Genomic DNA, 23,462 nt, shown 5'->3' on the forward strand with positions numbered 1-23,462 from the left:
TGTATAAAACCGGTTTTAAACCCAAACCGAATCGGTTTGGTCAACGGCTGGTCAAAACTGGTTTGACTCAAAGCGGTTGGTTTACAAACCAGTTTAGAAGCAAGATAGGCCGGCCTGATCACGTCGGTCCGGTTTATAAACCGATTTTAACCGGTTTTAAATCGATTTTCCTCAAACCGGTTCCGTTTTAAAACCGGTTTGGTAGATCTTAAAGGGAACCGGTTCTGAAACTGACGATTTGGGTCGGTTTGAGAACCGGTTCGGTTCGGTTTGCCTAAAACCGGTCCCAAACCGGTTTTTTTACACACCTCTACTTGAAAGTTGTAAAGAGATGAATTGTTGGGCCGAATATTATCAAAGCAAGCCGATCAATATGAAATGAAGGTTCAATCGGCCCATCAAGCTTTTACATATATTTCTCTGGCTAAACCCGATGACCTTCAAAAGACTAGGGTGAGCATAGTTTGTTTTGTTTTGTTTTGTTTTTGGGCCGACTGAATAAGTAATATAAATGATATTTGGTTTTTTAAAATTTTCATTGCCGGTCAATTTGGATGGGTTAATTTTGTTACCGGAAGGATGATCTGGTTAATTCGGTTAACTGGTAGTTTTAAATGCGAGTACGTATATTCAAACTAACTTAAATCAATATGTCCAACGATACTTCGTGCCAAATAAAATATCAACTATCATTGTAGAGATGTTCAACGAAACCGGTTCCTGGAACCGAACCGGTGGACCCGAACCGGACCCGAACCGGTTCCTACCCGTTTTTTGTAGGAACCGGACCCTATCTGATTCAACCCGATGATCCGTGACCGGTTCTTGCATTTCTGAGTGGGGGCGGGTAGGAACCGGAACCGAACCGGAACCGGTTCTGGAACCCAACCATCCGGAACCGGTTCCTAACCGGTTCTAGCCGTTGGATCGAATATAGCCGTTGGAAATCGTTTTTTGGCCGTTTTTTGACCGTTGGGATCAAAAATAGCCGTTTTTTGGCTCCCCCAAGCACCCCACTACTAGTATAAATAGGTATTTAATCGTGCAAGACGGACTTGCTTCGGATGAGGTTATATCGGTTATAAACGATTTTAGACTAATGATACATGAAGTTTTTAAGAAAAGTAAAAAAAGACAAATGGAATATAGAATATTTTGTAAAGATACGGGAAGAAAAGCTTTGGGAGCTAATTGAGATGTACCTCATCGATGGAATTCCACTTGCATAATGTTTCAAAGTGCTTTGAAACAAAGAGAAACTTTACAAATGTTTCATTCTAGTCTTGCCGAGAATGATTTGGCAATCCCCTTTTCAAATGAGAAATGGGAAATTATCAATGACTTATCGACTTTTCTTGAAGTTTTTAAAACATCAACTACGAAACTATCGGGAACGTATTATCCGACAAGTCCCTTGGTTCTTTCGGAGTTATTTTTAATCGTTAACAATCTTAAAGAATTTGAAAATAAAAGTCCAATGTTTTCAAACATCATATTACCAATGAAGTTTAAATTAAAAAAATACTTTCTTGAATTGCCACCGGTTTTTACGCTTTAAACCCAATGTTAAATGTTACGGGGGTTGAATGTGTGATAGACGAAATTTTTTCAGCCTTAGATATGCATGAAGTTGACCCAAACTTTTCAACAGAGGCAAAAAATGATTTTAACTTGAATTTTAAATTTATGTATTACTTTTATTTAAATAAATATGGGTCAAACATACACATGCCTATGCCGGGGGGGTCTTCATCAAGTTCAAGTGCTACTAGAGTACGAGATCCCATTATTAGCCTTATGAACACCGTTCGCAACGTAACGGCTAAAAAACAAAGGGGTAACACCCCTTCAAGCGAACTAGGAAGGTATAGTGCAAATGATTACTCTACCGGTTTATCCGAAGAGGAATATGACACTTTTGATGTTTTGGCTTGGTGGAAGGTAAAGGAAACCGAGTTTCCGATTCTTGCCACCATGGCCCGTGATTTACTAACCGTCCAAGCTTCTACGGTAGCTTCGGAATCCGCTTTTTCTCTTAGTGGCAGGGTAATATCGGTGAGAAGAACAAGACTAAATTCGGAGTCGGTGGAGATGTGCATTTGCTTAAAGGATCACTTGGACTCAATCGATCGTATTCAACACGTAACCACTCTCGAAGATGAAACACCACTTGATGTTCGAGTGCACGACGAACAAGAAGGCATTTCTACAAGTAATTCCGAGGAAGAAGTCGCAACTGATGAATGTTCCCACTGATGAGTATTCCTCATCAGTGGCAACCTTCAGTAGTTGTCATCAGTGGCAGCTTTCCCACTGATTCAACTGATGACTGTTCCCACTGATGAGTATTCCTCATCAGTGGCAGCTTTCCCACTGATGAGTATTCCTCATCAGTGGCAGTCTTCAGTAGTTGTGATCAGTGGCAACCTTAAGTAGTTGTCATCAGTGGCAACCTTCAGTAGTTGTCATCAGTGGCAACCTTCAGTCGTTGTCATCAGTGGCAACCTTCAGTAGTTGTCAACTTGTCATCAGTGGCAACCCTCAGTAGTTGTCTTCAGTGGCAACCTTCAGTAGTTGTCTTCAGTCGCAAACATCTTCAGTAGTTGTCTTTTCTTCATCAGTTAATTGTTTATTTTTATGTTAATTGTTTTTTTTATTTTTCATGTTATACAAATACGAATCATAGTTTAGAATCCAAATCGCAAACGAAAAACGAAAAAAAAAATTTTTTTACACTGTAACCGGTTGGAACCGGTTACGGTACAGGAACCGGGTTAGGAACCGGTAAGAACCGGTTAGATAGGTTAGGGGTCCGAGGGTGGGAGAACCGGTTCGGTTCCCTAACTGGTTTTAGCCTGGAACCGGTTTAAAAGGGGGTTTTGAATATAGGAACCGGTTAGGAACCGGTTCCGTTTCCTAGTCCCAAACCGTTTTGAACATGCCTATATCATTGTATTTTATAAATGGTAGCTAATATGCTATTCACAGAAAAAATAATAGAATTTTTGACTCATGACGTTAATAAAAAAATAAATAAAAAATATAAAGGTTGGTTTTAGCAGTGTTTTCTCTTCACGACCAGACCGGTCCCACTAAAGCTCATAGTTCCCAATTTGAACAAGTTTGATTAAACCTCTTTTACATGTCTAGTAAAATCTCACTTATAAAGTATAGTTTGAAAAGGGTGTGACGTGGGCAAACCTTATCCATATCAAAAGAAATGAGGAGCACGCTCCAACTAAGAATCGCGTCTCATTTTAACATTCATTTTAAATTGCAAAATTTATTTTGATTTCATTGGTTTTGACGTATCCGCAAATGAATCTCCTCCTTTAAGGTTTTAAAAGTTTTAAACTAAACTGAAAGACACTCCATATTTAACCGTATTACAATACTGAATATACCTCGAATATTCTATAAAGGTGTAAACACTCCTAAATATATGATATGCTTGAATTTGTATTTTTGCTAGTTGTTGTGATTAACGACAACAATTTCTTTTTAAAAATCTGGAATGTTGAGTTTAAAATATTGAAAAAGGAAAAAATAAACACAAAACATATGTTTACATAATTACATGACCCAAGGCATCATCAATTCTCCAATACCATCAACGATTATACAAAAAATAAGAATAAACAAAACAAAAAAGTTGATACTAAAAAACAGGCGTAGCTATCACCGTAACCTTCATGCTACCTTTTAAAACCTGGAAATTTTTTTGACAACTGCCATCGAGGCCCTTTTGAGTATGTATTTTGGCTCTTTTCTTTATCTTGTGATCGCTTCATCTCAGAGTGTGCCTACTAAGCCACCGCCCTCGGAGGTAGAGGCACCACCAGTTGCAATTAAATGAGCCACTAATTCCAGTATTGCCTCCCCAAATGTAACGATGTTTAAATGTGTGCATATGTTGATGGTAAAATAATGGGAAATTATGTATTGTTAGGATAAAACTAAACAACTTGATAAAATCAAATAGTAAATAAGAATGTGCACATTATGTACATAAAAACCATCTTACTAATTTTTTCATATGTTTTAAAAAAAGTTTAACCGTCAACCCACACATGGTCTGCGTAGGAAAACATTGGTTAAAACTATTACCATGTACGATTTCTTTCAGTGGTAGCTTCGCAACTTGATTAATCAGCAAAACACTTGAAAACGCACTTAATTTTGTATTATGTTGCCTAGGAGTGTGGATTTTTGACACTACATGAAATTCATGGGTTTGAAAGGACTTCTAGTCTAATGGTATCTTGATGGTGGGTTAAGACTTAGTGACCATAAGGTCCTGGGTTCGAATCTCACAAGAGTGGGTTTTTCTCAAATATTGAGTTCCCTCCTGAATTGGTGGTGGATATGATCGCGTGGTACCACTGTTAGCACGATGATACTCCAGTGGTTCGTGAGTGATCCAAATTAGTCGTTCAAAAAAAAAGGTTCAATATTGGGACGAAGCTACAAACATATTTAGACAAACAGTTTGGGTTGGTTGATGTCGGGTTCAATTGTCTCACACGATTTTTGGGTTTGTGTAAAGTTTTCGCCTTGTGTCGGGCTCAATAGTGTTTTGGATTATGCTAGATGCTGCATTGATGTAGTTAATATTTCTCAATAGTGTTTTGGATTATGCTGGATGACACATTCATCTTATGTCCAACCATCCATTAGTCGGTCGAACACTAATGGTGTAAAGTAGCTATCATATCTTCTTGATTGCATTAAATTTTTAGTGATTGCTACACGCTATTAGTCAAATCGACTACTAGATGCCCATAATTTAATTATAACAAGCCTATTTGTGTAGAATGCTCGAAGATTAACTACGGCGAATAAAGTTGTTATACGGGTTCGTGTTCACGGTTTGAAACCTAAAGTTTTAACATGAAAAATATGTCACACATGATCCCGAAATATAATGATAAAACCTCATAAGGTATTGTGTATACAATGATACACTTAAGATAATTACTAATATATATAAAATAGAAGTTTGGCGACGCTGGACTATGATTGGTCCATTTGGCAAGATTCCATCAGACCAGGTTTTGTTTTGTTTTTTTTTTTTTTTTTTTTTGTTTTTTGTTTTAAACTTTGATAATTATATTTCTAATTAACTTTGTTATGTTTATTTTTTATTAGTTTAGTTCCAATACTAATATATCGTAACGGATGTGATAAAAACTGACATAATTTGCGTAGACTTAGCGCATTTTGTTTTAGTTATAGTACCGTAACGAAACTGACCGAATGACAATTCTTTTTTTTAGTCCGGTTTTATAACGAAATGAAAAACCCAACCAAATTTGCATAGACTTACCGCCAGAGACCAACAACGCTCAGGTTTTACTAACGCTCAAGTTTCACCGACCAACGCTATCCCAATGTTCCATCTCAATTTTTATAACTTTTTTTTGTTTTAGTTTTCGTACAATAACACATGTAACAGAAACTGACCGAATTCATGTCAACTTACCGCCTCAACACTTAGGACCGGTAATGCTTGTGTCTTACCAACGTTCAGATTTACCAACCTGCCTGACGCAACGCGCCGGGTTAAAACTAGTTACAAACAAAACCCAATATATATTTATCTAATATACTTGAACACGTCACACTTATTTACAAATTAACACAACTCTGTCTCGTCCATTTTAAATTCAACTTTATCTTATATCAAAATTTTAAAATTACAATTTTACAATGAAAAACAAATAAGTAAACAATAGTCCCATACTTGCATCGTGTTTTATAGTCTAACTACATTTAAACTATAAAACATGATATGCATTTCTCTTTCAAATTTTAAATTTTGACATAAAGTACCTAACCATACAAAACACTTTTTTTTTCTAAAATCACAAAAATTTAAATGGGTTAGCGCGAACACGTTAGCTTGAATGGACCCGACACTTTTCGGATGCATGCTGTGTAGGATAAAATCAACACAAAATATGGAATACATGAACAATATTTATATACAATTAATCATAGAACTTGACATGGGTTCCAAAATCTGTGTTGGGACTGTTGTAAACAAACAAGCATGAATAAAGATGAGTGATGAGTGGAGATGTGAAGTATGGTGGGAAATAGGGGCTGTTTAGTATAGTTGGGGTGTTTGGTGATTGATGGTTGAACCCATGTTTTGGTGTGTGTCTTAGTCAATGGGGCTCCATGTTCTTTCACATTCTTTGGTGGGTGATCTGGACTTTTTGGTAATGGGTGAACTGTTTTGGTCCCTTTGTGTGACCATTTCCTTTAAGCCTATGTTTGCTTAGTCTTTCAAGACAAACAAAATATTATTGGTTGCCCTACAAAATTTTTAATTAACAACTTACCAAATGATTATTCTTTTTAAAATATGTTTTAAGTTTCGGGTATTTTATGTCTAAAATACATTTCTTGAACACCAATTTGGTATGCTTTGATCAAATTTTGTATAACAATTACACAAGAATACTTGTTTTAGTACGAAGATATATTCTTGACATGCATTATAAAACAATGTTTGAAACTCTTAGACAAGATTTTGTAGAAAGATTTAGTTACTTTCTTAGCGCTACATGAAGACCGTTTACCAGTTATATAATTTATGATTATTAATATACATTAATCAATGTATAGGATATTAAATTTTATAAAACAAACATTATCCTAAACAAATATTTAATTTATAAGACTTCTATTACAAATTATTTTGATAACCAATTTTATAGTACGTAATACATAACACCCCAAAGTTATATAAATAATCTATTAAAAGAATAAATATAAAAAATAATAACACATGGCCGAAATCTAACTAGTTTTGATCCAAGGGAGTAGAGGTGAAAAAAACCCGAACCCAGAATTGGACTCGAAAAAAATACCCGGAGCCGGTTTTACTATGCCCGGGTTTTTAATACCCGAACCCGTACCCGACCCTACCCGTAGGGTACAGATAGGGTATGCATTTCAGTACCAAAACCCGTACCAGGAACCGGGCCCGATTTATACCCGGTAATACCCGAAAACCGGAACCGGTTCCATACCCGGGACCGGGTTTTTCCAATACCCGAAACCGATTTTTTAAATACTCGAAATTATCCGAAAATACTAGAAAATACCCCTAAAAATTGTGACCCCTTAAAAAATCCAATCTATACTCGAAAAAACCCAAAAATAGGGTTTTTCAATACCCGGAAATAGGGTATTCAAATACCCGGTTTTAGAATGCACGGTTCTATACCCGACCCGAACTCGATGCATAGGTATGGTTTTTAGAGACAATACCCGGACCCGAACCCGACCGGGTATTACCATTACCCGATTTTCCAATACCCGGTCATACCCGAACCTGGTTCCATACCCAAACTCGGGTATTTGAAAAACACGATTTGTGCACCTCTACTGGGGAGTAGGGATACATTCTTTTTGTAACCAATTTTGTACCGAGAACTACGAGAACCACATAAAATACTTGTACATTAATGTGGATTAATTATTTAGTAAGATAGTGGGTGAACGCTTAAAACACTTGAAACAAGAGGTAGAATTATGCGTTTCTCGTTTTTTTTTTTCTGTTATTTTTAGAACGACATTAACTCCGAAAACTACTTACAAGCAAAACCCGTATTTTGTTTCTTGAAAACTGTCTCTTTTTCAGCGGCAGCTTTCTGGGCCAGGTTATGTGGTAATATCTTTAGGCCATGCCCAAGTTGTAATGGGTTGTTCTCGGTGGACATTTACTTGCAATTAATTTTAAGTCCAATATTTATAAAATTATCAAAATGAAATAAAACAAATTCCGGATATTTTACAAGAATGGTATATTTATATATTTACTGAGTGAAATTGACTAATTTCTGAAATTTAAATTGAAGATAAACGTTAGAGTAAATGTTTTTTTTTTTAATATTTATTAACTGTATAATGAAAGGGCGATTAAAAGATAAGAAATTGAATTTAGATGAATGGCAGATAAGACCAACTGAAAAATAATATGTATAAATGTTTTTAAATAATTCAGTTACTTTTATTATTAAATCACACATGGTATTGGTTTAATATGCTTAAACTTATTGAATAATTCACTTGAATTTATATACATCACAAATTTCATTAAAAAGTTATCATTTATCCTTTCATTTATCTGTTTTTCTTGTTAAGGTAAGGTATTATTTTAAAATAATAATAAAAATAATAATAATAATAATAGTAGTAGTAGCGTATACTAACTTTAGTGCTGTATAAATCAGCTTCATTCAAGAAATTACTAGATGTATTGCATAACTGTTTTATATAAATTCAAGACTGGGGTGCTCTCATATCACTTGATATATCTTTTGGTATTGATTTCAAGCTTGTTTTTTTTCATGGAAATGGTTGAGACGGATGGATATGAGCCAAACTAATAGTTAAACACATAAAGAAAGATAGATAGAAGATTGAAAACTATAATTTTCATCAGGGCCGTCTATAGAGAAAGCGAAATAAAGCTAGGCTTTAGGCTCCACCTCCTAAGACCTCCAATTTCCAAAGCAAAACAAATAATTATATGCTTGTAGTTTGGGATTTGGATTAATGTGTGTGATTTGAATGGCATTTATGTGTGAGGGCATGCGCTACTTAAGTATTTGCAAAAAATGATAACATCTTAATTTATTTGGAGTGAAAGCAAGATAACTTTTTTACAACAATACTTGTTTTTAGAAAGTCATTTTAGGCCACCAAAGAGGTTCAGCTAGGCCTGAACAAATATTATATAACTTTCTTTCTACCCCGAATAAGCTCCTATGATGTGATGGCTCACACATATGAACAACACTACAAATGAAAGCCTAATATTCTATTTATAGTTCCTTGAGCATTTTTCTCCAGGCCAAGTCGCCTCTTGATGAATAACCCGAAGGTGTCACCAAACGTCTCAGCAACACTAGGATGTGCCGCATTTATCTCAGCGACACTTCTAGCGTCACCATATTCATGAAGTGCCACAAGTGTTGCTCAACAATGTGAAACGACAAGATCGTTTAATTGATAATATTATTCTCAAATCTTAGACGTAGCAATTACTTATTTGTGTATTATCATATTCATAACAGGTTCTTACACTGAAATTCATTGGATTAAACATTTTGATTCCTTGATGATTTGATATAATCGTATTAATGAGGAATGGCATATCCTCATACTTGGTAAATTTTCGCAACTTGCTTATCATTTTTGGCTTCTCTTTACGTATAGACTTATCCTTTTCTATTTATAATGTTAGCTTTTATCGTCGGTGATCAAGATTATAATAGTTTTGTGATCCATATCCATATTATTATCATGTATGTATAAATAATTTGATTCGGACATATAACCACATGATTGACGGAAAGTCAGTCATATCCAAACAAAATTTCACTAGGGAACATAATTCTTTTTTCATGTACAAGAAATTCTTGAAAACGCCATTACAAGTTTCCTAGATTTTTAAAACTCCTTACATATTGGATAGTTTATAGTTCGCTTTTGACATGACTCATCATATATAATTATACACTCTATGCCTAACATTTCTATGAAATATACCATTCAATTTTCTAACTGGTTAGACAAACTAAAACACTATTGTTTCCAAATTACTAATCTTGCAACGAAACAATTGTAGACAAGACCAATAACACCAAATTGAATGCATATTTGTTATATAAAGAGTTAATTGCATGCATAGTCCATGTGATTTTATCTAAGGAGCTGGGTAGAGCGTTAATTCACTTAAAAATTAAAATACACATTTTAATGGTTCACGAGGTCTCTTAATTGGTAAGTTTAAAAACATACAAACTGATTCAAATGCTACCTCTTAATCAATCAGATCCTTTTTACTGGCCTGGCACAATGTTGCTGGCAGCCCTGAATTTGATCTAAAATAATAATATTAAGTTTTCATTTTAAAATGATACGGGGTTTAACACTAACTTTCATCATGAATTCTTTTGATTTTAAATAAAATGATTAAAAATATCCTTTGAGGTGGTTTGGAATTTGGATGGTTTGATTCTAGTCCAGTTGTTACATAATGAAAACCAATTAGTTTCAATCTAATAAGTTTCGATTGAACCGATCCAACTGAATGAACACCCCTACAGTATGATATCATTATCTAATCAAGAGCCAATATCTTTTTTCTTTGGTAGATCTAGTGACCAGAATTTAACCTAGTAAACTATGTACACCTGAATATGTTTTACTTGTAGTGAAAGAAATGTTTAATATCAAAGGTGAAAGATCTTGTGTATTAATTTCTCATCAAGATATAGCTTTTACCTTTATTTCGCAACTTTCTTTTCACTTAATATTTAACATTACTAATGCAGAGAAGAAATGTCAGGTATTTAATAATAATACTTCCAGTTATGTTGTCATATTTTAGAATATCGTGGTCTCATACTGAGATTTGTAACTAAGAAACAATATTCAGGGGTGGCTCGTGGGACAGCGAAAACAAGTTAGGGCTTTAGGCCCACATTTAATTAAGACCTCGAAGTCTAAAAGAAAACTTTATATGTAGATATATTATAATAGGTAAAAGTAAACTCAAAGTAATGTACTGGTATGGTGATAGGCTTGGTTTTTACTAAAGTAAAAGTTACGAGTTCAAAACTTGTAATAAGCAATTTTTTTCCTTAATAATTGTGACGAAAAGGCCACAAAATCTTGTTTTAGTTTAGACCTCCATATTCGTTGAACCGACCCTGACAATATTACTACATTAGCTGGAGTGTTACAATTGGAATTTTAACAAACATAGAAGATGTTAACTTAGAAATGAAAGTGAAAATAGAAACTTGAAACTATAATAACTAACTGATTTTCTCTAACAAGTTACAAATTTTGTTACCAGATCAAATCAAAAATATTACTTAAAGGTTATATAAACACTAGCTAATAGTCATATAGAAGTCACATAAATACAACAAGATTTAGCATCCAAATTTTAATAATATGCATTACATGTACATGTACTCTTCACCCTTTTATTCTCTCCTTTTTCTTTTATTTGATGGTTTGTATTTTTATTTTATATATTCTTAAATTGTTACCTCCTTCTTGATTGAAGGGAAAATTACCACCCACAACACCTACTTTCTTGTCATATATTCCATCTTTCACACACATATATTGGAGTCATATGCCCTTTTATTCTTTCTCTTCATCATTGAACATCACATTGTTGTCAATTTTCTTTATGCCATGCTTTATTCTGTTATATTCTAGTTTGTTGATTGGATTCCAAAACATTTTTATTTAATAAAAGATGTTACTATTTACTAAATGACTGTATGTAAATCTTCAATGATAACCATCAATAAATAATGTTTAATTTAATGTGCATATTTAATATGATTTTTAACAATTATTTTATTTGTAAAATACTATTAATCACAAATTTATAAGAATTTTTCTGACCTAAGTGCTAGGTATGGATCATTTTCGTCCCAATTGAAGGCTATCAAACAATTGATGATGATTTTCAGGATAAAGTTTTATTTTGATTCTCTTTATTCTTGTGTGCAAGTTATGGTCACCCAAACATATATTCTCCTCAAAAGGAGTACTCATATTCAAATCCAAATAAATAAAGGAAAAAAAGGAAAGCAAAGAAAAGTCAAAGTCCATGGGCAAAACAGTAACTAGCCTAATACATTATCAAATTTATTTTCTTTAAAAATAGTATTAAATTGCTACTTTGATGTTTATAAAAGTCACAAGCTTGATTGCACATTTAGTTGATTAGTGTCTTATACTCAAATGTTCTTGGACATTTGAGTGTTCTTGATATTTTGGGCAACCACTACCACCCACCGTCTACTACCACTTACCGCCCATTATCTACCACCACATAACAAAAATAATAAAAACATATATAAAAATATGTAGATCTAGAAAATATATCATTTGATCTTCTTGAACCACCATCAACTACAACAAAAAAGTTTAAAAGAAATTTGTGGGTCTTAAATAAATAAAAACCCGCTCGAATACGCATCGCATATATACATATACACACACCTCGCACACACAAACAAGCACGTATCTCACACACATAAACAAAGACATCCGTCACATGTATCATGATAAAATAGAATCGAACGAACATACACATGCACGCAACTTGCATAAGTGAAACAAACGCAGACATCCGTCACATGTATCATGATAAAATAGAATCGAACGAACATACACATGCACGCAACTTGCATAAGTGAAACAAACGCACATTATTCGCACACTTAATTGAGCTTATATTGAACTTTTCCTAAACATAATTAGATCTTAAAGCAAAATGAGAAACACATGGTTCAACCCTCACTATAAATCTAAGAAGAAATAAGGTAATTAATTCACTTGTTTACAAGAATTTAAACAAAAATTCAAACTGATTTACTCATTTGTTATTCTTTTGGGTTTATTAATCAATCAATGCTTCGCGAATTAACTCCTCCAATATAAATACAACAAATACTATTTCTTTTATTTGATTTATTGTTTACTAATTTATTTGTTTTCCTCAACTACTAGTTATTATTTATTAATTAAAAAGGCAAAGAAGTTTGGTAATTAGACTTAATAATCCAAATGTTTGGTCATCCACCTAAACCACGCTTTAAGCATTGGAGTTGACGTGTTTGTCTATTGATGTAAAACAATTCTCAAAATCAACTAAATTTCATTAATCACAAACCAATCACTCATACATGTTTTTTACTAAACCAATTTTTTTAGTGATTTTCACAAACAAATTATTTGAAAGTCTCTATAAAAAAAAAACTTGACAAATTTTGTTAATATCAACAGTAATAAAAGTAGCAAAGAGCCAGTACAAATATTGAGTACATGAAACATCAATGTCAATTCGACATTACAAAAATAAAAGACATTATTACATCAAAGTTATAAATCTAAAATACTTGTCTTTACTCAAACATTTCACCCCAAAAGAAAGTGGTAATCCCTCACCAACGTTTGTCGGGTGTGTGTTATTATAGTTGAAAATTTGTGTGTTCCGAGCTTTCCAAATGCACCATATAATGCCCCTAAAGAATGAGATGTGGTAGCTTCTTTTTTTGCTTAGAAGTTCTTTTTTTTTTTTTTTTGAAAGACAAGCTTGAAATAAAAACCACACCCGGAAAGAAAAACCTAACCGGGACAAGACAAAAATTACATGCTAAATAACAGGTTTTTGAGCCACGCTACCCAGTTCAAATAAAACTTACAATTACGAGATGATAATCATAAATACGAAACTGAAACAATCGAATCAAATAGAGTGTCTTTGTTATCATTGGGTTGACCAAAAATAATCTCATTCCGAGCTCTCCAAATAATCCACCATGTCGTATAGATGATCACCTCAATAACATCTTTTTTCTTTTTCACCCATCCCGAAGAATCCAACAATTCTAAAATACTTTTAGGCCCTTTATCCCCCGGAAGAGACACATCCAACCAACGACCGATAGCATTCCAAATCTTTGAAGTAAGGTGACACCCTCCAAAAATGTGATCCAAAACTTCCACCGAATTCAAACAAATTGGGCATAATATTGAAGGAATATCAAAACCTTTACGACTTAAATTAAATCTAGTCGATAGACGATCTAGAAGCAGGCGCCAAATCATGATGTTAACCTTCCTTGGGACGAATTTATTCCATCTAGTAGGGATGTTACCCTCTGGCAGCTCCTGACGATCCAAGTAAGATCTGACTCCTTTAACCGAGAACGCATCATCAGTATCCAATTCCCAAATCCATTTATCATCCGAATCACTCAAAGAAACTGAATCTAGAAGAGATATCAACTCCACGAGCTGAGTGTCCTCCACCCCACCCCTAGGACGTCTTCTCCAGTTCCACATCCAAACTTAATTAAATAATTTCTCTTTTACTAAACAATTTTTCTTAACCTCCAAATTAAAAAGTCTAGGAAATTGTGAGCATAAGCTAGAATTTCCAATCCACACATCTTTCCAAAACAAAGTCTCACTCCCGTTTCCTACTTTTTTTCTTATACCGAAGCAGGAATTAAGTCTTCATCATTTAGTTTATTAATCGACTTCACTATACGAGACCAAATCCTATTCCCTTTGATTGCCCATAACATTGCATCTTGATTTAGTTTTGACCCATAAATAGCCTTAAGGACCTTCACCCACAACGAATTAGAATTATTAACAAACCTCCACTTCCATTTATATAATAACGCCAAGTTAAAATTCTTCAAACTGCCTATACCCAAACCACCTTTTGCTTTGTCGGCCAAAACCAACTCCCATCTAACCCAAGGAATTTTCCGACTCTCATCTCCCCCCCCCCCCCCCAACAAAGAATCTAGCACGTAAAGATTCAAGTTTCTTCCTCACTCCAGCAGGCATCAAAAACATCGACAAGTAGTATATATCCAACGAACCAAGAACAGAAGATATAAGGGTCGATCTTCCCCCTATGGACAGAAGTTTTGCTTTCCACTTAGAAAGCTTTATTTTAAATTTGTCAATAATCCCATTCCAACTCTGAATATTTCCCATTTTCGCACCCACGGGGATACCCAGATACAAAAAAGGAATTTTCTCTGGTCTGCATCCAACAATATCTGTAAAATACCCAACTTCTCTTTAAACCACCCCCACTCCAAAAAGGTTAGATTTATGAATGTTTAGCTTCAATCCAAAAGCCAAATTAAAGCAATTTAAAGCCATAACAATATTTTTGATATTCCTCAATGACCATTCTCCGAGCACAATAACATCATCAGCATAAAAAAGGTGAGAAATATACATATTACCTCTCCCGATCTTCGCCCCTTTAAACAACCCTACTTGAGCAATATCTTCAATCGCCACATGTAACCCTTCCATTGCAATGATTAATAAGAACGGGGAAAGAGGATCTCCCTGTCGAAGCCCCTCTCGATTTGAAATTCCTCAGTCGGGCTTCCGTTAATCAAAATAGAAGATCTAGCAGAATACAAACAAGCTCTAATCCAAGACATCCACTTACCTCCAAAACCAAGAAAAGACATGATAGAAAATAAGTATTCCCAATTAATTGAATCATAAGCTTTAGCGAAGTCAAGTTTCAACAAAAGTAACTTGTCGTTCCTTCAATTATAATCTTCCACAATCTCATTAACCATAAGAGGGCCATCCGGGATTTGTCTTCCTTTAATAAATGCAGATTGTTCAGTGCTAACGACAGAATTGATCACCTTAGCTCAATTAGAAGTGTTTAGAGTTTCCGGGAAGGCAAGGATCTCTATGACCGAAATATTCCCACTTGGAGACGCAAAACTACACCAAGCTTTGGTTAGGTCGCAAATACTTTTAGTAAAATTGCATGAAACGACTCTTTTATCAGTAACCTATATAAAGCTTTTCACCATCCAAAAAAAAAATCAAACTTTTCTAAAATCAAATATATCAAACATGATTGTATGACTGTTACCAGTGAGTTTTTCTAAAAACGATGGATATCAACAATCACACAACTCTAATTTCAATTTTTATATATGCGATTATCATTAAAATGCACATTCATACTACCTTTTGACAGTTTAAATGTATGGTTTGTTATTTTCTCATGAATTTTGAATTTATTGGGTGCATTTAATTAGAGATATATCAAACATGATTATATGACTGTTTACCCATAAGTTTTTCTAAAAAAATGGATATTAACAATCACACAACTCTAATTTCAATTTTTATATATGCGATTATCATCAAAATGCACATTCATACTACCTTTTGACAATTTAAATGCATGGTTTGTTATTTTCTCATGAATTTTGAATTTTATTGGGTGCATTAAATTAGAGATATATATAGTTGGAAAATTAGTGGCACCGAGTGGTTTAGGGTGCATCAAATACTTTTGACCATCTAAAAAGCCTATAATACCCATGCCTCCACCAAAGTTTGGACTTCAGAATCAGAAGTTGTCAACTCGTCGCTTGGTGGTAATATCCACTTATTTTATGCAACTAGGGGATTTCTTAATTTCATAGCCTATATAAAGAAAATTTAAATTCTACATTATACTTTTATTAAGTTTAAATTCCATAAAATTGATATCTTGATTAACTCATTCTTTGTTTAAAAAATCTGCATTAAGTGACACGATGTATCATTTAATTCCAACTAAATTTCCATGTCTAAGATTATTTTCTTAGCTTCGAAAATCAACTTTTCATACAAGCTACCGAGGAGTAAGTAATGATCTCTTAGGATCGATCTATCTTAAAGTGGTCAAGGATCAAGTTCCAAGAAGATCTCAATCTATAACGAATAAATGATAGTATCTCGTTGGCCTCACATAACTTGGTTATTGCTTGTCAGCTACAATCCATGTTGAATCGTTCTATCTGTTTCTTTTCTGGGACGAGTAGAAATGTAGAATAAGGGAGAGTGACTCAATCAAAGCCATTAGTAACACATGCTCTTTGTCCGACTGGGAAGGATCTATACACCAATTAATATGCTCGAGAGGTATCTCGATCAGCAGACATATGTTAAACACGAATATCCCTTGAAGCTATAAACATAACACCTGGTGGAGAAGCCCAATCTTTATTATCTTTTAGACCTCAAGGTAACATAATTCTTGAAGTATTTAATAATAAATAATTAAAAAAAACCCCTATGGCCCTATTTCATGTTGAATATTATAATACTCAAGCATACAATTATCATTTATTTTTTATTGGAACTCGGATTAGATATAATAATTCTTTTAAGATAAGCCGTCTAGTTTTAACTTAATAAAAATAAAAAGAGTTGATGAACACTTTAAACAAAAGGAAAAGGAAAAAACTAAAGTCTATTGTAGATTACGAACGGTGGTTTCAAAAATATTATGCAGCATCGTTATATTTACACTCGCCTCCCTCAAGTATAAGGTTCAGCAAAACTAATCCCTCTTTTCAAAATAATCAAATATGAACCCAAACTAATTTAATTTATGGGCCATTTACATATATAATCTTACTAAGTTCTCTTATTACATATTTATCAATCCCTTAAAAACAATTACATATTTCTCCTCCCTTAAAAACCAATTACATATTTTCCCTTCTTAAACCACACATATTACATATCTCCTCATTTTATTAAAATTAACTAATTAAATTACTGTTTTACCCTTAATGACATAATTAAATAAGTATTTACATATATCTCCTTCATTAAAACATCAATTACATATCTCCTCAAGTTTAATCCAAACCGAGTCGTTGTAAACACGAATATACCAAACACTAATAAACCAATTGTTATTGAACTTTTTAATCAATAGTTAATATAAAAAGGTTTTGGATTATTTTTTTTTTTTTTTGCCAACAAAAACAACTCAATCATAATCAAAAAGTATACATGAGACGGTGGGATTCAGAGGGGGAAAGTGGTGGTAATCATTTATAGCGGTGATGAGATGGCTATAAGCTTGCCGGAAAAACCGAGCTTGCCGGAAGTATGTTGGAGAAGATGATTTGATGGTGTGGGTTTAACTCTATAATTACTAATATAACTTTGTTTCTCAATTAATTTATTAATGATAAGGGATATGTTGATAATTTAACATGAAAAGGTAAAATATGTAATTGCTTGTTTAGGTGTGGAGAAATACGTAATTAAGGGTGTTAAGTAAGAGAAAATATATAAAAATCATTAATTTTTTGTTTTTACACAGTCATAAATCATAATCCACTGACTTGGTGGTATGGTGTTTCTCCTTATAAACGTGAAGTTGCGGATTAAATTCCTTGCAAATGCAAGGTAAAGTTGAAAATTTATTATTTAAAAAAAAAACTTTTTTTACACTATATATTAAGAAGTAAATTACACTCTCCGTAATTTAGATATATTTAGAACATTCTCATCTAAACCCTTAAATTATGTGATGGTGTTTTTATAATTTAGAGAGTAATTCAGGATGTTGTGAGTGAAGAGTTTTTATATTTTAGAAAAAGTAGTGATTTTTCTGTATATTTGAAAAGTTACTGTTCACCCCCCTATAATTTTTTAATATATTTGAAAGTGGTTGTGAGTGAAGGAAAGAGAAAAAGTAATGATAAAAGGTATAAAAAGTATTATTTAATTGAAATGAAAAGAGAAAATAAAGTGAGTTTTAGTGTAATTTTTGGTTTGAATATAGGGGGTGAGATGAGAATGCTTTAACAACTTGCAGGTTCTGTTCTTAATATTATAATTGCAAATTTTATCATTTATGAGAAAAGTCGTAACATATTAAGTTCGTTTTACGAAGCGTCATTTTGTTGTTTTTATATTTGTTTTGTTGATATTTGTTACGAAAGAAATGATCTACGAACTTATGATTTCAAAGAGCTTCATATATGTTAATTTATACATTCGTAAATTAAAATCAACATACTGCCAATATACAAACTTCTCAATTTTATGTTCCTAATTGGACCTAAATTCGGTGTTTTAAACTTTGGACCAAACTGTTATTTTGATCAAATCACAGGGACTAAAACCGTACTGAACTCTAACTTGCATTATTTTAAGGAATCTATCTCCGTGTATGTTTTCCCATAAAATTTGCTCAAAACTGAAAAATAATTTTATTTACAGAAATAGAATTTTGATTCATATAATTAAGATAATACTACTTTACAGTTTTGCTACAACTATATTAGAAAATACAATTAAGGGCCCTATGAGTGATTATTGATTCAAAGTTTCAACTGTTTTTTTTTTTTATCCCCGTAGCCATTATAAATAAAAGATATATGTAGTTATCTTTGAGAAATAAGTGAGAATAAAGAAAAACATGGCCAGCTATTGTTAAGACATTGTATTAATGATAGACCGAAAGAAACTCTCAATCTAAATATGGTACGCATTGATGGGGATGCATGCTTATGTTTATTTCACACACGCTTGGGGTTCAATTTTATGCAAGTTGGGTCTTTTAAACATGATTAAGGTTCAATAGAAACTCTTACCGGTTTGATATTGATTCATTAACTGTTGCGTTTTTCATTGTTAATAAAGAATGAAAGTTGCTTTAACCTTCAAAAAAAAGCAAAACTAAGCACCAAAATGAAGTTGCAAAGAGAAAGAGAAACAAATTACGTATAACAAGTTGAATTACTAATAACAATATATGTTAACTAATAATAACTATGACAGATCACGTACATCATATATAAATGGTCTTAAATGAGGTGTGTCTATGCATTTGCAAGCTCATATCATACGAACCCGAAAATAACGAGCGTGCAAACCAAAATACGACTCGAGTATTGAAAGTTGACATAAATACGACCCGTTTTGCACAAATTATTTTTAATTTTATTTACTTGCATATTATACTCTAAGATTATAAATTTATTACTAAAAGTACAATGTATATAAAAAAGATCACATTAAAAGTATAACAATTCATGCATATATTTTGTCTTTTAAATTTTGTCATTAAATACCAAAAAGTTTTTTTAAGTTACAATATTTGATACATGAAATAATAGATCAACTAGTGAAACTGCCATCAAGCAAACACGTGATTCATGGTTTTAACCGAACCTGTTTAGCAATCCCGGAGGTATGAATTGTTAGTTTACTATTATATAAAAAATTTCATGGTTTGCATGTATCCGTGTTATCTTACTAATTAATATAAAATCATCATTATAAAAATGGAAAAAAGAAGTTAACATTGAATATATGAACCCCCCCCCCCCCTCCCTTTTTTTTTTTGAATGGTGATACGCGTTACTAATGTTCGTAAATCTTATTTACATCTTGGTTTTTTTCATGTTGTCACCCAATTTAAATAAGAATAATATCTAAAAAAAGAGACATTTGGCACAATGATATCCGATTGTGTAACAGGTCTTCCCTCTTTTTATGGGATCAGGTGAATTTAAAATTAGAATATTAGTAGTCAAGAAATGGGAATAAAATCATTTTGTAATTACCAACTAACCATGCTTGCTTCATATTTAGTTGTCTAGTGCACAAACATAATTTCATAATTAAATGTGTATTTATAACATGAAACATTACTGTTTTTTATATATTTTATAACGTCAACCTTTATTTGTTAAAAAGAAAACAGAAAATTCAAAGAATCGAAAAAGTAAACTCTTTTAATGGTAGATATCTCAACAAACCAACAGTATATAACAAACAAATAGTGGCGATGAAGAGGACGCGGTGTGGCCTCTTAATTATTCCACCTTTTCAGATTTTTTTTATTTGTAAGATAACTAATAAAATTGAAAAATCATGTGAATAATAAATGCCATTAAAAATATGTGAATAATAATTTGATTCAATATATTATCAACATAGTAATTAATATTTTCTAGAATTTATCAACGGAAACCGGCTCAGGTAAAAAGCGTGGTCTGGTAGGGAGATAAAAGTCTTGGGCTTCATCTAAATCCGGAAAAGATTAAAAACAACGAGCTTAACATGAGAGAAGTGGAGATCGTTTAATTTGTAAAACAAAAGGGTAAGGGAGGTGCTAAACGGGTGTGTATTATTTTTCTTTTTGGGGGATTTTTGTATTTAATGATGTGGCTAGCATGTTGCTAGACCCGATATACATGTGATAAATAAAATTTCTTTATTTGCTGTTTCAAAAAAAAAATAATCAACTCAACCATTACATAATTTTTATTATTTTTGCGCCAATTTTACTTATAATTAATAAAACAATAACACGTTTAATAACTAGTGCAAAGCTTACCCTAATTTAAAATGCGGGCGGAATCTAAACAAATATAGTATATTTATAATGTCAATTTCACAACTTTAACAAAAATACCATTAAATATCAATTAATATACACGGTCAAAAACATCTAAAAAGGTTTAATTTTTATTGAAGTTAATAAGCATTTTTAAAGACATAAAAAGATTAAACATACTCTTGACATATTTAAATTGAATATAAACAAATATAGTATATTTATAATGTCAATTTCACAACTTTAACAAAAATACCATTAAATATCAATTAATATACACGGTCAAAAACATCTAAAAAGGTTTAATTTTTATTGAAGTTAATAAGCATTTTTAAAGACATAAAAAGATTAAAAATTTAAAACCAAAATTGTTAAATTAAATTTATTTTACCTAGTTTTTACGCATAATAGTTATTTAATTTAATATTCTTTTGTTTTAATCAATTTCCTTTTCGTATCTTACACAAAATAGAAATATAATTTAAGTAATATTCATCAACAATCATACGTTAGGACATATGTTAAAGCCTATTAAAATTTTTGACCGCAAATCTTACATCTTACAAATTTAATATACGAATACGTTAAACATTACAACTAATTTTTAGGGCCGTGAGTTTTTATAAAACTTAGCCATTATTTAATTCCATATTTGGATAATATTATACCATCAGTCCTTTTCCCTTTTTTTTGTATAATATATTTTTTATTTAATTTATTTTCCTAATTAAATATCGTTTTCACACACATATTAATTAAAGTTTCCGCCTCTAGTGCGTGTTCTCTTTCATGCTGTTTTTGTGCTAGCGTTTATCACCTCTATTTTCTTTATGTTATAACACAATGGTGGTGGTTCATTTGATATGACTCAATAACATAACATGAATCAATCCATGTCTCTTCTTCATCAACGACAGTTTCGTAGTCAAAACGTTGACGTTTCCACCGGTCTACGGTTAGCGTTTCACGACCAGCAAAAACTACACCAGCATTCGCTTTCGTCTCAATGCTCCGGTTTGTCGTTTTTATCAGAAGAGCTATCTGCGCAAGTTAGCCAACAACGTGACGAAATCGAGCATTTTATTCACGCCCAGGTGAAATATTCTATGAATGTAATTTTTAAAAGTCTTCAGTTCTGTTAAAAAGAAAAAAAAGCAGATGGGCAGCGACACACAGCTTGTTGCCAGTTTGCTATATATTTATTAAAAAAAAGTTAATAATAATAATAATTGGAATGTTATTTTCTGACTCTGAATTTCCCAAAAATTGTTATGATTTTAAGAGTTGCGGCGCATGTTAGCAAGAACTCCGGCGTATGTTAGCAAATAATTCTGATAAATTTTTATTTCAGGGAGAGGAGCTCCGGCGTATGTTAGCAAATAAAAGGCAGATGCACTATTGTGCGCTGCTCCAGGCAGCGGAGGAGACGATATCGAACCGAATGAAAGACAAGGATGCGGAGGCGGAGAAAGCCAAGCGGCACAAGTTAGAGCTGGAGGCGCGGGCGGCGCATCTTAGCGCGGAGGCGCAGGTTTGGCAGGCGCGGGCGCGTGCCCAAGAGGCTGAAGCTGCGGCTTTACAGTCGCAACTTCAGCATGCTATCATGAGCCAAAACAGGTTGGCAGAAAAAGATGAGGTGGCGCTAAGATGCGCCTCGGGTGATCCGGATGACGCCGAGTCAGCATACATTGACCCGGAACGAGTCGTGTTAGCAAGTGGACCGGGGTGTAAGGCGTGCGGGAAACGAGTCGCCTCGGTCGTGTTGTTACCGTGTCGGCATCTATGCGTTTGTACCGAGTGCGACGGGGTCGTTTCGGCATGTCCGTCATGTCTTACGTTCCGAAGCTCTAGCATTGAAGTTTACATGTCATGACGTGGGCTCCACACAAGGGTAACTCTGGAATTTGGCATCAGTAAAAACAAAAAAAAAGTAAAATGATTATAAATTTCCATAACCCTGAGAATTTTTAATAAAAAATAAAATAAAACAAAATTATTTTGTTAGTTTATTGACATGTTCTTTGGGTTCTTTAATCTGTCATTTTCTTTTTTCACCGTCCACACGAAAAAAAGAAGTATTGTGTAATTTTAAAATTATTCTTTATTATTTTATTTATTTATTTTCCATGTAATTCAAAAGTTGAATATTAGTGGGAACTTGCCTTGTGAACCAAAAATACTTTGTTCTTTTGAATATGTTTTGTTCATGAAGTGAAAGTGTCGGTTATAGGATAACTTTTAATAATTTCATTTGTACCCACATCTCAATCACTATTACCATGATGGTTTTATGAAAGAAAAAAAAATATCACCTGTTGAGTCCTGTTAAAAAAACTTGAATTAAAATCAATACTTTTAATTTTTAATAATTTCTTACATAAGTTACTATGTCTTTCAAAAATGTTGAATCCATTAATACATATGTATGTAGCTAGTTAGAGTTGTCATGCTATGTCTACAAATCTAACCTACAAAAGGACATGTAAAATTCGGTTTGCGATAAAAACGATAATTAATTTTAAATACAACTTTGTTTTCCATAAAATTTATATCGGATTGTTGAGAATAAATAATTAAACATTGCTAAAGTTGCTTGTGTGATTGTGCTAGATTTTGTATGTGTATGAGTGTATCGACAATTTGAGTTATCAAAGCATGTGCTGATGTGCAAAAGTCATTTACAATACAAAATATATTTTAATTTGAA

General features: G+C 32.8%; 2 protein-coding genes across 2 annotated transcripts; one reads left to right on the forward strand and one right to left on the reverse strand.

The window, feature by feature from the left end:
- Positions 1–13,272: 13,272 nt before the first annotated feature.
- On the reverse strand, positions 13,273–13,899 carry LOC143535410 (uncharacterized). The gene has a single exon (XM_077029673.1). The coding sequence runs from the start codon at positions 13,897–13,899 to the stop codon at positions 13,273–13,275; it is 627 nt and encodes a 208-aa protein (XP_076885788.1).
- A 7,612-nt stretch (positions 13,900–21,511) lies between these two features.
- On the forward strand, positions 21,512–22,638 carry LOC143535423 (E3 ubiquitin-protein ligase BOI-like). Its single transcript, XM_077029682.1, has 2 exons — positions 21,512–21,849; positions 22,107–22,638. Exons 1-2 carry the CDS (start codon positions 21,637–21,639, stop codon positions 22,626–22,628), a joined length of 735 nt encoding a protein of 244 aa, XP_076885797.1. The 5' UTR covers positions 21,512–21,636; the 3' UTR covers positions 22,629–22,638.
- The last annotated feature ends 824 nt before the right edge of the window (positions 22,639–23,462 follow it).

Source organism: Bidens hawaiensis, unplaced genomic scaffold (assembly GCF_021521415.1).
Source record: "Bidens hawaiensis isolate Kalapana, Puna unplaced genomic scaffold, B.hawaiensis_p1.1 tig00010472_1, whole genome shotgun sequence".
NCBI lineage: Eukaryota > Viridiplantae > Streptophyta > Magnoliopsida > Asterales > Asteraceae > Bidens > Bidens hawaiensis.

Bases quoted from the DNA above. Each gene is read 5' to 3' on its own strand.
- LOC143535423 (XM_077029682.1), top strand. From the start codon at position 21,637: ATGAATCAATCCATGTCTCTTCTTCATCAACGACAGTTTCGTAGTCAA. The intron at 21,850-22,106 runs GTGAAATATTCT...TTTTTATTTCAG, and splicing joins AGCATTTTATTCACGCCCAG to GGAGAGGAGCTCCGGCGTAT.
- LOC143535410 (XM_077029673.1), bottom strand. From the start codon at position 13,899: ATGTGGAACTGGAGAAGACGTCCTAGGGGTGGGGTGGAGGACACTCAG.